The following is a 14,421-nucleotide window of genomic DNA, read 5'->3' on the forward strand; positions in this document are numbered from 1 at the left end:
TAAGCATCCCTGGCCGCTTGCTTTGGAAAGGGAAAGCTGCAGCTCCAGTTACTAACTTATATGCTGTCCTTCACAGAGCTTTCCAAGGTCCTCCAGCAAAGGGGAGTCATCGGTATAAAGTACAGTAGGAGGAAAAAGACTTTTTCTCTGACAGCTTCAGTTTTCCCCTTCTGTCTTTATATGTTGTAAAGGATCCCTTGCAGATAGTGCTGCATAGTTCTGCTTTAAAAATATTAGCAGGCTCCAGGAGTAAATCTTTACATTACAATTAACTCTGAAAATGAAAGAGTGTGTTTGGGGAGAAGGTGTTAAACAAAAGTTGCTGGCTGCAAAGCATTCTGTTTCCATAACTCAGCTGGTGGGTGTGATGCTGATAGCGGAGCGCGCTCCACCCTGCTCCAGGTGGAACAAGCAGCTGCCTCCGCTCCTGGTACCTGCACATGGCAATGTAAGTTACTGCCAGGTGCAACAGGAACCTGCTGAGGCAGCAACAAGGAGATAGCTGGGCAAGTGGGGAGAGCCCAGTGTAGCAGAGCTAGCCAAAGTGTGGCCTGTGGGTTTCTAGAGATGTGTGGAGATGTGGCCTACAATCAAGCCCCAGCTCAGAGCACTGTAAGCTGGCAGGATCTTCAGCCTCCACGGGCCTCACTTCCATGAAAAAGATGGAGATAGCTGCCGTGTGCTCCATTTTCCTGCAAGTTAAATACAAGCCCTCCAGCTGCCGGCAAGTTGCCAGGGCAGCCCTTGTCAGCTGAACAAAATGTCCACCCCTGCCACAGCCACTGAGGCCAGTTGGGGTATAGCTTTCTGAGCAAGCCCTGTTGCAGTACCCAGACGTGCCCCCAGAGGCAGTGTGCAGCAACTAGCATGAAAAGTGCTCTGAATCAAAGCTCTGAAGGCATTTTTAAAAATCCCTTTAGCACCTGGCTGTCCCACACCCCACTAGCAGCAGCTGCTGTTCAGCTATTTAAGTAGAACTACCTACCCAGACTTTTAAATGCCTGTTGCTGAGGTGGAGGTAGATCTAGTTAATGGATTTGGGGAAGTGGTGACCACCCTCCCTTTCCTTGGAAATGGGACCTGAAACTTGTTTGTCATGACGTGGTGAAATGGTACGGAAAAAAATTGCGACCGCTGATCTAGTTCATTACTGGTCTTGTTCCTCTACAAGGGAATCCATCATCTATCATTCTAGATATGAATATTGTGCATATCAGTGTAATAACTTACACAGTGTAAGTGAACTGGAGAGGAGGATTTTTGCTTCTTTCCATCAATCCCTAAGCCTGTGAGAAATTTAGTAGGTAAATATTTATTTTTATTTCATATATAATAACAGTGACCACTTCCCATCAGAACATGCTACAATGAGGAGGAGTGGCTGATCTCTTTGACCACCGCTTGTTATGGATCCTGATATGTCAGGCAATTGACAAAGTGTGTCACATTGACCCCAAAGTGCAAGTGCCAGAGAGGTCAGTACAATATACAGCACAAAATCACCATTAAGGGCCATTGGTAGGCAAGGTACTGTACACTTAGAAGACTAGGCCCCTGCTCTGAAAAGATGAACATCTAAGACCGATATTATTTACTTGTACTGCTGTAGCTCCCAGGAGCCCTAGTCGTGGACTAGAACTCCATTGCGCTAGGTGCTGTACAAACACAGAGCAAAAAGATGGTCCCTGCCCCCAAATCTTTACAATGTAAGTAAAGACAATAAATTACAATGGACTGTGGTAGACAGGAAAGGGGAAGAGATAAATGTAAACAATGGGAAAGAACTGAAGCTAAGCTCTTGTAAACGCAATACTTTTCAAGGACAATATAGTCTATCTGCATTGCCTCTATAATGGCCAGATGCAAGAGTGGAAGTTGATAAGAGTGGATTAGGGGAAGCTCTCTGATGTCTGGTGAGGGGTGATCCTGTAGGGATGTGGGGTGACACAGATCTTGGAGTCTGGGCCATGTCAGATCTTGGACTGCAATAGTCCACCCTAATCATATCTTTGTGACTCTATTGGAGTGCTCAAGCAAGGCATTCGAAAAAAGAAGCAAGTACATTCTGGAAGAGAATTTGGACATGAGGAAAACAGAAGGGGAGATTTACTTTAAAAACCATAGTTAAATCCAGATCGGATTACAGGAAACAGCCACAAAACAGGCATCTGAAGTTGAGATCAAATGAGCTAGCTCTTTGGGCCCAGCATGAATTTTCCCTGATCAGCAGTTCTTTAGTTTCTCCTGACCTTCCACTCTTTCCTCCTCAAAAGGCACTTTTTCACATCTGTTCAGCTCCAGGGGAGGTAGGAAAGATGGGAGCTCTAGTGTAGATAAGGTAGTAGCAACCGCTGCCATTTTAACCACCATGTCATGTAGACTTGTTCTGGCTTAGCCAAAATGGTAGTTAAAACACCAGTGTTGTTTACCCCACGCTAGTGCTCCCAGGGCTCCCAGGGCTGCTACCATAGATAGAGCTGCACTGGCAGGAATAAGCGTGGGGATTTTTTTTTTTTTTTTTTTAACAGAGAAGGGCAAGGAGGCCTTTTAACCCTACGCCATTCACCTCCACACCCATGGGACTTACTTGAAGAAAGCATCCATAATTGTAAGACATGCTAAATTTACCCACTCAGTTACACTGTCTTTTGTTCTCTTCGCTATAGATCTGAGCACCTTTTGTAATTCCCTTCCACCCTCCTTTGACTGCATGTTGTTTATTTGTGTCCCGATCCTGCCACTGGATCCCAGCAGGCAGACTGTACCACCAGTGATCTGCAGGGGCACAGGAGCCCCACCTGCATTAACCTGATTGCTGGATCCAGGCCTTAGATTGTGTGGGCTAGTTCTTGCAAACGGCTGTGCCCATAGTGTGCCAGGCACTTTACAAACATATAAGAGAACAAAGGTCTTTTGGGGGCAAGTATGCTGTTTTCTGATCTAGCTATGATGTGCTTGGTAGACTAGAGATGCTATGGAAAGAATTTACACCTCAACTGGGTCACTTATAGACAAGGAAGGGGAGATTCTTGATCTAAGGGACTGTTCACAGGTATGCAGAAGTTCTCTTGCAACAGGGTGACTTCTAATATCCTCTGTTGTATGAATCTTTCTCCCTCCCTTCCCTAGATTCCTCTTTCTGTTCCTTTTTTGACCCCTCCCTTTATCTCCCTTGCCCCAATGGATAGTTTCCTGTTTCTCTCGCCTTCCTTTGGACGAGTGCCTCTCTTCCTCCCCCCTCCCCTCTCTGCTATGCAGATCTCCCTCCCTCCCTCCTTCCCTTAGATTCCTCTCCCTGGCTGTCCTCTGCTGCTATTTGTGAATGAGACTCAGTTTCTGAATGGAGTAGCTGGGGGCTCTGGCTGGCTCATCAGGGGGAAGCAGTATTGGCCATGAGAAGGAGAGGGGGACGGGTTGTCTTTGCTTCCTTCCTCCCTCTCTGCTGCTTTTGAGGAATAAGGACTGCGAGACAGACAAGCGAGAGATGGAGGCTGCGGGAAGGAGATTCATTTTCTAAAAGGAAAATACAAATGAAGAGAGGGAAGTGATCGTCTCATGCTAACTATATTCAGGAAGCAACAGCAGGGGGATCTTGCAAAGGCAGAGAAGAAAAGCCCAGGCGGATTGAGCCACAGTGTGGAGAGATTGCAAGCAGATCTTGTGGGGGGGAATGAAACTTCCAGAGCAGCTGGTTTTTTTACCCCCTCCTTGTGTATGCAATTTTCTGTAACCTGCAAAAGATTTAATGAAACCGAGGAAGAACTAAAAGAGCCCGACGTTTGCAAAGAAACCAAAAGAATCGTTGCAATTTAAGAGGAGACAAAACTGAACTTTAATTTATTTTTTCTTTCAAGTTGCATCAGCTTTTCGGGGGAAGGGATCACTGCATTAACCTTTCCCCCTCCAAGTGTGTAGCTAATCTGCAAGAGAGACTAATGGGTGCTCCCTGGGACCTCAGGAGCAGCGTCCCTAGTTGAGCGGGGTACTTGAGGGGCCCCTGGCTGGGAGGCCAGCTGCCCCCTCCGGGGTGTTGGCTGGGGAAAAAGGGGCCGGTTTGCTGGTTTTGAGTCAGTCTGGTCGGTGTTTGAAAGCCCTGGCTTAAAAACTCCGAAGAAACAAGCAGCAGCAGCCGCCTCCTCCTCAGCAGTTTTCAAGCAGGAGGAGCTGCGGCAGCAGGATGGCCGCAGAGCTGAGCCCGGAGGAGGAGCAGGTAAAGCCGTACCCCACACCGGGCGCCCCAAAGCAGGGCGGGCAGGGGGTGGGCGCGCGCAGATCCGAACTGAGGGCTCCCGGGGGGGACGGGGCTTGTGGAAGCAGGAAAGTGGGGGGCACATACTGCTCCCCATCCCTCCAGTGTTTTCCCTCTGAGCTCTGTGGAGATGGGGTGGTTGCGGGAGGCAGGGGATTGGTGTCTCGAGGGGCTGGATCAGTGCCCCCGATGCCCCCCACGTTCGCTACAGCCTCTTTCTTCTTCCCCCGCCTTGAACTGGGGGAGCTCCCCAGTCCCTCCGATTGGGAAAGGGTCGTGGTGGGGGGACCCCATAGCCTGGTCTCCTCCTCCCTTCTGGGGGGGCTGGTTACCTTCTGACGGCCCCGGGGCTCTCTCCCCTAGGGGTATTATCCCTTCCATGGGAAGCAATGGGGGGATCACCCCGATTTGGGGCCGGGGGCTCCAGGGTGCGCGGGGGCGGGGAGGAGGCGGCGCGGGGATGGGCTGGGGGAGCCGCGGCCTAGTCCCCGGCCTGGCGGCTGGGTCCCATGGGGGACCCCCAGCGCCCTCACCGCATAGGGCTCCCGCAGGGGCGCCGCCCCGCCCCTGGACGAGCAGCGCGGGGGGAGGAGTTGGGGGGGAGACCCCTTGTTCCGGAGGCAGCCGCCGCCCAGGGGCCCGAAAGGCAAAAACAATCGGGGCCATCCGCAATCCCCAATAGCCCTCCAGGTCCCCCGTGGTGCATGGGGTGTGTAGGAGGGCGATGGGGGGCCAGCCCCCCAGCAGGGGCTGCTGTAGTAGGACTCAACCCCCAGCCAGATGTGGGGGCCTCAGTGTCGGACCCGGCGGAGGAGGGCAGGCCTGGGGTGTTCCTGGGGTCTCCAATCTGTGCCCCTTTCCATCTTTTATCACCCCCCCCCACCCCAAATCACCCCGGCCCTTTTTATTTTTTTGAGTGAGGGCGGGGATGTGAAACTGAAAATTGTTCAGAGAAGTTCCCTCCTCCTCCTTCCCGTAATGTTTTAGGGAATGGGGCGGGCGGGCGAGAAAAGTCTCAACTCTTCCCCCAGGCCGTGTGTCCCCAGCTGCTCCAGGGGCTGCTGCTCAGTAGGATCTGCCTCCTGTCCCCGTCAGCTCCCGAGAGATCCCGCAGGGCAGCTTGTGCTCAGGGAAGCTGCGTCTCCTTCCTGGACGGACCTGCCTCAGTGTGTGACCTTGGGAGGGAGTGGCTCTGTGACTGTGTCTTTGTGCCTCAGTTTCCTCCAGTGTAAAATGGGGCTGTCCACCTCGCCAGGTGTGCTGGGAGCCTTACTGGATATTTGTGATGTGCTGTCCTCCTCCCCATCCTCCCACCCCCAAGCAAATGTGCTGTGGCAGTGGTATGAGGGGATGACTGGGATTATTGCCTCACCCATTTTAAACTGGGACCACCCCCTTTTCCTGTTTTGCCCTCTTCATTTCACTCTCTCCAAAGCTGGATTTAAGATTTTATGCTTCCCACGCCCCATTCCTCCCCCTGACGTTTGTATCTTCCTGTCACTGGGTTGCGTCACTGCAGGAGGATGTTGCATACTTATAAATATAGGGACTGTGCTGTGAATTTTATGGGGGAGTGTTAACCTCATCCTGGTTATGGGGGGAAGGTGGGTATGGGTTGTGCTGCTGATTCAAGCCAGCTCTGATTTTCCCATGCTCCTGTGCTCTTTAAAGATGAGAACTCTTATAGTCTGTATCTTTAACACTTCTATGTCCACAGCTTCCACCTCCTGCGCCTGGCTCTCTCCCCTTCCCCAACCTCATTGTTCCCACTCTTCGCTGCTACCATTGTGGACTCACAGCAGCTCCTTTTTCTGCCCAAGCTTAGACCGCGGTGTCCTCTGAGCAGTCCAGAGTGGTCCTCAATCCAGCCAAGAAAATATCTCTATCTGGTATTCCTGGGAGTGGGGGAAGGGAAATGCAGCTTCCATCATAGATGTATAGATCAGATATGTTTGGTTTGAAGCTGTATAAAATCTGGGACTCTGCCAGGTTCTGGTTTCAGTGGAAAATAAAGCCTGGTGCCCTGCAGTTGCAGTGAGCTCCAGGCAGGCAAGTAGCCCCACTGCGCTGAGAGCCCCATTGAAGTCAAGGGCATGGGTCCTCATGGGCATTCATTGTGGGACCGCTGGTCATTACAATGTGAAGTCAGCCTCAGCAACTGGCTTCTGTATGAGATCGGAGTGAAACACAATAGCTAGGTTTTAAACAGTGGGGAAAGAGGGCCTGGATTAAAAAAAAAAAGATATACTTTGCTTTATATTTTCAAAGTGTCTTTAATAAATCAATCCTCAGACCACCCCTGTGAAGTAGGAATTGTAATCACCATTTTACAGCTAAGGAAACTGAGCCACAGATGGTTTGAGTGACTTGGCTCAAGGCCGCAGGAATCAGTATAAGAGCTGGAACTGGAACTCCACAGTTCCTAGCTCCTAGCCGTGTGCACTCACCACAACTTTCTTTCTCCTTGAGAGATGAGAGATTTGTAGGAATGAAATCTAAAGTGAGGTTAATCAGATTCCATGCAGGTTGTTCCTGCAGGGGTCAGGTAGGAATTAATTCCCCTTGTCACATCATTGCACAACTTGTCCGGGGCATTCCTTTTTTTTTTTTGGTCGTCTTCTGAATCCTTAATTAGTGCCTCCTGTCTCAGACAGGGTGCCAGACTTGAAAGACCAGTGCTCCAATCTGATATGGCAAATCTTTTGTTTATAGATTCATGATTCTAAGGCCAGAAGAGATCATCTAATGTGAGCTTGTGTATAATGTTTTCACCCCTCAGCTCACAGAGAGCCGAGAAGCTAATACAGGCCAGAGAACTTCCCCAAAATAAATCCTAGAAGAGCATCTCTTTCAGAAAAAAACATCCAGTCTTTAATTTAAAAATGATCAGTGATGGAGAATCTACCCTGACCCTTGGTAAATTGTGCCAATGGTTAATTACCATCATGTCTTACTCCTCCACTGTCTCTGAGTTCCTGGCTGGTTCATCACCTGTCTAAACTTGATATTCTCTTAAAATATCATGAACTACTCTACAAATCAAGATGATTCTTGGGTTATTCTCTGTAAAGAAACTGAACTTGATCCTGTGTAAATCAAGGCTTCACATTAAACCTGATGTAGATTTCTTTTTGTTAACATCAAACTCTACTGTTGTGGAGGAAGCCTGGTTTACACTGAGGGCTGGTCCACACTAAGCCCCCAGTTCGAACTAAGATACGCAACTTCAGCTACGTGAATAACATAGCTGAAGTCAAAGTATCTTCGTTCGAACTTAAAGGTACTTACCGCGGGTCCAGACGCGGCAGGCAGGCTCCCCCGTCGACTCCGCCTATTCCTTTCGCGGAGCAGGATTACCGGCGTCGACGGCGAGCACTTCCAGGATCGATTGCTTGCCGCCGAACCAGCGGGTAAGTATAGACGTACCCTGAGAGTCACGGGTAAACTCCTTTATCCCAGTCTCTCCAGTGTTACCAGATTTGCCCGTTGCTTTGGGATACGCTCATTTATTAGGGTTACTCTTCTGTGGAGGGGGGAGGTTCTGTAATTCTATCAATGTACTGCTTGTCACTTGTGTTCTCATACGGAGCTGTACTTCTCCCTTTTGCAAGTTCCCTCCCAATGGAGCTATCCTGCAGGACCTAGGTTCCCCAGGGCTGGGTTCTTCCAGCCCCAGAATCAGGCAGACACACATTAACAGAGCACGTCTGAGAGGACCGGGTTAATCAGCACTCCCAAGCTGACCCCTTATATGTCCCTGGACTCAGTAGGCTGAGACGAGCAGCACCTCCAAGCTGTCACTCTCCTATGCCATGGGCACCGCACCGGAATAGAGTACACCTGAGCAGGCTGGATCGAGCAGCACTTTCAATCTGCCACCCTCATATGTCCCAGTTTCAGCATGTTCTCATCCCCACTTTCACGTTACACTTGTTCTGGTAGTAACCCACTTGATGAGCAAACCCCACAGGATTTTTGAGTGCTGCAGGGATCTTTAGCTTAGGTATGAGGAGCATTGCTGCAGAGTGAATGGGGAAACAAAAAACATCCCCGAGGGAGTGGGGGAGGGAGAGAGAGAAGCTACCACCTTAACCATGAAAGTTATTTATTGGCAGGTAATAATCATACAAGGGGAGCCAAACAAACAAAACAGTTATAATATTAAATCTAACTTAAATTTTATTATACAAGTCAGATTTAGAAAACTATAACTGATCACACAAGTCAGGGTCGGAAGGCTATACCTAGGGAGAGAGGGTTGGGTTCTCAATGCTCCGTGAAGCTTGAATTGATCGGGGTTCCCAGGTGGTTGTGATAACTGACGGTCCGGAGTGCTGGAGACAGGCAGAGCCCGCAGCATGATCAGTCAGGAGAAGATGAAGTCCCAATGGAACTGATGCAGATGTTCGATGCTGTCGTCAGAACACTTACTTGAGCGTGGGCAGGGGCTTTTGTAAGGAAAGAACAATGGTTCAAGGGAGAACACTAGATTTGTTTGTGTGTAAACTGATGGCTCAAAGGAGTATACCAAAGTTGTTTCGTTCAGGCTAGACGATGGGGGCTGATCATTCCTGGCTCTGGGTGGTGTTCCTTCGAGGGAGCTCACAATGCAGTTAGGCAGCTTCAGTATTTTGGATACCAATAAAGGATTTATTACTAGAATTGGTCTGATAACTACTGAGCTGGGTGTGTGCAGGCGTGGGTTCTTTAACATCTGGAGCAGAGATCCCCCATCATGCAGTGCTTCCCTGCTTTTCTGGTCCCAGAGTTTTGTGTGGTTCTTGCCTTGGAATATCTGTTCTCCATTCTGTATGCTAATGGGGATGCCTCCCTGCCCCATCTTCGATGCAAATGAGACTAGGGGTGTTTCCTTAATCCTGTCATCCTTGTTTGGATGGATTTAGGTGTGTCTCCCACTGCCTTTTCATTGCTTTTTGTAAGTCTTTCTTCTGATTGGCTTTGGTTCAAGCACAGGGGTGGGGGGGAAGGTCTTTCGTGAGTCAGACAGGCTGGACACTGCGCCCTGGTTCCCCAAGAACACAGAGCTGATAGGTAACACCGGGGAGACATCCGAAACCTTTGTTTACTAATGTTGCACGGAGGAAGCAGGAATAAATTCAATACTCATGGCTCAAAAATCCAAGCAGAGGCCTTTAGGGGAAAAGAACGAACGGTTCTTCTGATGGAAAAATAAATTCTTCCAGTTTTGACCTTGATAGTTTGTCTAAAGATTTTATGCTAAAAATCCAGTGTGCTTGTTTATTTTTAAGAGCAGGTTACACAACAGTCAGGGGTGGTCTAGATAATACTTAGTCCTGCCATGCGTGCAGGGGACTGGACTAGATGACCTTTCGAGGCCCCTTCCAGTCCTACGGTTCTATGATTCTGTAATTTCTGTGCAGTGATCTATGGATGCTGTTTAGGCTACAGTAGAAATGCTGGGTAGTGCTATCATTGCACCCCATTCTCTCCACCTGCCCTCACATAAATGGATATTCCCACTTTGATCCCCGGATTTCCTTCTTCAACCTCCCGTTAGTTTGGAAGGGTTCTAGTCTTCCATGTCACCTAAAGCAAGCAATAGGAACTGTTTATATGACCAGTGCCAGCTTTTAGTTCTTTCCCAGTGTTGCTGCTATTCCGGATGTATGAATCGGTATGTGGGGACAAAACATTCTTCGCTCTTTTCTCTGAAAAAGAAATGGCCACTGTGGTCAAATAGGGGTGACATGGTACACTGAAAAATGAGGTACTTGAAAAGAATTGTTCAGTCAGTAAGGACTGGAGATCTCTGAAGTCTTGTCCACTAATGTAATGTGGATGGATCAGAAGTGCTAAATCCATTATATCCTGATGTAATTTGTACCGAATAAAATGATCTCACAACTTTTTGTTGAGAAGGTAGTGAGGATTTCTTGATGTCACTGGATACTCCATCCCTGAAAATGGTGGGCTAATGGGCCAGGGCTGCAACGTTCAATAGCACAAATGTCAGGAAGTGCAATGTTTTGAGAGTTATCGATACTTTTTTAATTCCACCCTCTTGCAATAAATGAGGGGCTTCTGACATAACCACATAAAAGGCATGCAGTGATTAAAAAATTCTGTGGACACTTTCACTTAAAGCAATATTGTCAACTTAACAAATCAGACTTCTTTCTACAAATGTTACCTACTACTAGGAGTAATGCTTAAGGCCCTGATCCTGTAAAGACTTAAGCACATGCTTAATTTTAAGTATGTAAGTAATCCCAATTGAGTTCAATGGGACTACTCACAGTGCTTAAAGTGAAGCATGTGAATAAATCTTTGCAAGATTGGGGCCCAAAATGATGCTGATTGAAAGAGTTTAGCAACAAGAATTATTTTTTTCCCTGTCATTTGTTTACTTTGTGAATTTGAGCACTTTGGTTCATAGTACGTTTTTTATTGTTTCCCCGTAGGGTCAGTTCCCCCGTCTGTTTGTGTGGGTATTTCACACAGCAATAGGAAAAGAAAGGGATTTTCTGGAGCATTCAGTATTGTCCTAACTCTGCTCCCGGTGACGGCACTGGGAGTTTTATCACTGCAGAGTGGAGCAGTTAGACCAGCACTGTGAGCCCTTTGAAAATCCTACCCTTGGCTAATATTAAAACATAACTGCAACCATGACAGTTGACAGGAGAATTGAGGGCAGGGCAGGTGGATTGGGGAGACCTGAAATGACTTTACCTCCTATTTAGACATTGATTATATTTCAAGATAATGGTGTCCCTTTAAAAATCTAGGTGAAGAGGCAATTTCTACATAAAAGAACACACCTGCAGGCATATCACCTTGTGCTATGAGCCTGCCATATCTCACCAGCTAAACAGGGTCAGCTTTGTTTAGTTAGCACTTGGGTGAGACATCTTAAGAAACATCCAAGTGCTGTCTAAAGTGTTGATTAAGGTGGTATTCTTCCCTCTGAGTCATTTCTGAACCAGTGATCTAGCCTGACATTGTGCTTCTGGATGTGTCACTTCCCAGACGAGAGTTAAAACCTGGCAGCTTGTGGTCACTGGAGATCTTGGGGTAACTTTCACAAGAGTAGGGAAGTTAACTGTAGTGGTCTGGTGAAACTGACTAATTACATTCTGTTGACCTAAATAACTCCTGGAATTTCAGTAGAATTTATTGTTCACTTCCTGTTTTAAATTAACATGCAGTCATAAGCATACCATTGAAGAGTTGCTGTATTTCACCCCAGAAGTGTACAATTCACTCTATTTACATAGATTTTTTTGGAGGAACAGTGTAGGGAAAAATGATTTCTCTTCTGTCATACTGTTTATCATGTGAGTCTCTGATGTATGGCCCTGTAACATCAGACCCTACTGCAATGCGTAAAAAAAGGGTACAGTTACAAGTACTACTTACACTTCAATTTTGGATTCTCTGATTCTTGTGCCATTAAAATGTCAACGCAAACATGTTTTGGATTTAATCTGCTGCTGCAAAGAGAATGCGCTGGAATGCTCTTTCCAAGCATGTCTGCAAAGCCCCTACCCTCTTCTTATTCAAATTTCTCCCCCCCATCCCCAGTCCCCCAAACTTTGCATCTGCTCTGATGGATACAAGAAATTAGTCAGCTAATTTGAAGTGAAACTGGGAGTAGATTAGTCATGGCAGGGTTGGGGGAAGAAGGGAGGGAAGCCAAGCTTGCAGTATGTGTGAGTGCTGGTCATTACCAAGACCTCTCTGCCTATCCTGTTGCTCCAGCAATTAATTCTGTCTCTCTTAGATATATGGACCCTCATCACCATAATATGGGAGTGCCTCACAATCTTTAATGTAACCCTTGTGAGATGGGAAATTGAGGCACAAAGAGACTATGACATTCCCAGGGTCACATAAGAAGTCTGTAGCAGAGCAGGGAATTGAATCCAGATCTTCCGTGGACCAGGCTAGAACCCTGACCACTGGAACATCTTTCCTCTGATTGTCTATTTGCTGGGGCAGGGTCTCTGTCTAGATCAAAATCAATTAAAAAACAAACAACCACTTTTTTTAGGATCTAAATTAAACACATCTTTTTCTTAAAAAATAAACCTATTTAAAATTTATGACAACGCATGTTAAGGTCTAAACTTACTTTAATTTAAGTTATTTTAATAGATTATACTAACACAATTCAAGCAGTCCATGTTTGCTGCCAGAATTTTAAAGAGAGTCAAACCACTGAACTGGTGGAAATCATTGGCCAAGCACCTGGAACCAGAGTTTCCTAAAAGGCTAAACCAGCTTTTGACATCAGTCGCCTCTTCTGTAGATGCAGAAAGAATATTTTCTTCATTTAGGTTTATTCAGCTATTTCCGTTCAATGACTAGCTCATTCAAAGTTGAGATAGCAATTGGGAGCCGATAAAGTAAGAAAGCATGTTTTCTTCTAATCTGTGAATAAAAATGAGGTGTAAGAGGATAAGATCTACTAGTTCTAAAATCTTGAAGGACGTGGTGACTCGAAACAGTAAGTTCAATTCACTAACTACAGGTTAGTGAATACTTCCTTTGTTTAATAAATCAGTTAGTTTTAAATGCAAAACATTTTTTTGATAAATTTATATTTTCTGTCGTATTCCAGTATAATTGAGATAATTGACTTTAATAAAAAATCAATTTAAAAATGCTGGTTTTGTGCATTTTGAGTTTAATTCAAATTCCATCCAAATGCAGTTTGACCCAAATCACAAGTACAAAAATTAATAATCTAGTAAATAAGAAATGAATCAGTCACTGTGATGTAACGTAATAAAAATTAAGAATCTGAATAAATGTAAGTTAAGCTATTAAACAGCTTAAATAAACACGTATGGCTATTTTGTATCTTCCTGGTTATCAAAAAGAAGCACCAAATGTAGTGTAAAGGCTGTATTTAGTTGCAAATCGGCATGTGTGACGGAGCAGGGAGCAGGGCAGATTTGACCTGGGAATGTTGCAGGGGGGTTGCAGTGGGGATGTGGGACTTCCCTTGAAGGGAGCTACCTGAGCTGTAACCTGAGCCAGGAACGGGGGTGGGGAGAATTAACACCTTCTGCCCGGGAGACTGAACAAAGGAGAGGAGCAGCGGGAGGGGCTGGGAGTTTAGTTTCGGTTGGGGCTGGGTGGTGCAAGGCAGGGAACCCCAAGCTGGGGTCTAAGCTCCCTGAACCTCCCAGAGGGACCTAATTGAGGGGGGTCTGGTCGTACCTACACGCTCTGCTTGAGACTGTGTTCCTGTCCTTGAATAAACCTTCTGCTTTACTGGCTGGCTGAGAGTCGCAGTGAATCTCGGAAGAGGGGTGCAGGGCCCTAACTCCCCCACAATCCGCAACAGCATGTTTTAATGGTTACCAACCAATACAAATGAACTGTTCTTTAGGAAAATAATTAAAAAGTACAAATACAAAACAAGATTAAAATCAGTTTTAAATCAAGGATTCTTGTGCTTGCTGATTTTAAATCACTCATTTTAATCCTTTTGATTTAAATCAGTCCAACCCGGTCTGTACAGCACCTACCACATGTTGGGAGCAACCAATATGAGAATAGCATGTCAGTAATTATTACACCTTTTAAAAAATCCCATCTGTTTCTATTAGAATGTTTGAGTCTCAAGCAGCCAAGTGGATTATTGCGTTTTAAATGATTGTGTAGCAGAATTATAATAGAAGACTCCATATGCATGATAGAGATCTAGTTTAGATCAATGGTCAGGATATCTGAGGTTTGTAATACTTGGGAGTAAATGTCTGAATTGCAAAACATGAAACATTTTATGTCTTTTAAATAAAAACTGAACATGTTTTCTTCATACTCTCTTCCCCTCCCCTCCTCCCACCACAAAACAGTACTCGCCTTTAGGATAAGCCCTAAAAAGTGTGTGTTTTGGAAAGTTATGAGACCGTGAAAGAGAAGCCTTAAGGGCAAACAGGCTTCATAAACCCCAACTATAAATAAATGCAAATACACTTACAGCGAAAAAGTCAGGAAACAAAAGCTAAAGTCCTTGTAGCCGTGTTTCCTCATCTGTCTTTGAAAATGAACCAAATTTTCAAAAGTTGGCCTTCACCATTTGCATCCACACGTAATTACTGGTAAAGTTTTAGGCCTGCAGTTATCTGTGGCCACAATTTCTGTCACTTGGACATCTAAGTATCTGATCTGCAGTGCTG

General features: G+C 46.2%; 1 protein-coding gene across 2 annotated transcripts in view; it reads left to right on the plus strand.

The window, feature by feature from the left end:
• Nucleotides 1-3,218: 3,218 nt before the first annotated feature.
• Nucleotides 3,219-14,421, plus strand: part of PTPN9 (protein tyrosine phosphatase non-receptor type 9) — a 55,607-nt gene continuing 44,404 nt past the window's right edge. The window contains exon 1 of one of the 2 annotated variants that reach the window (XM_042842385.2): nt 3,219-4,210. In XM_042842385.2, coding sequence (XP_042698319.1) covers nt 4,178-4,210 — 33 coding nt within the window. In that variant the 5' untranslated portion in view covers nt 3,219-4,177. The remainder of the gene's footprint in view (nt 4,211-14,421) is intronic. The other variant, XM_005290573.4, reaches the window with a different exon arrangement.

This window comes from Chrysemys picta, chromosome 10 (genome assembly GCF_011386835.1).
Source record: "Chrysemys picta bellii isolate R12L10 chromosome 10, ASM1138683v2, whole genome shotgun sequence".
NCBI lineage: Eukaryota > Metazoa > Chordata > Testudines > Emydidae > Chrysemys > Chrysemys picta.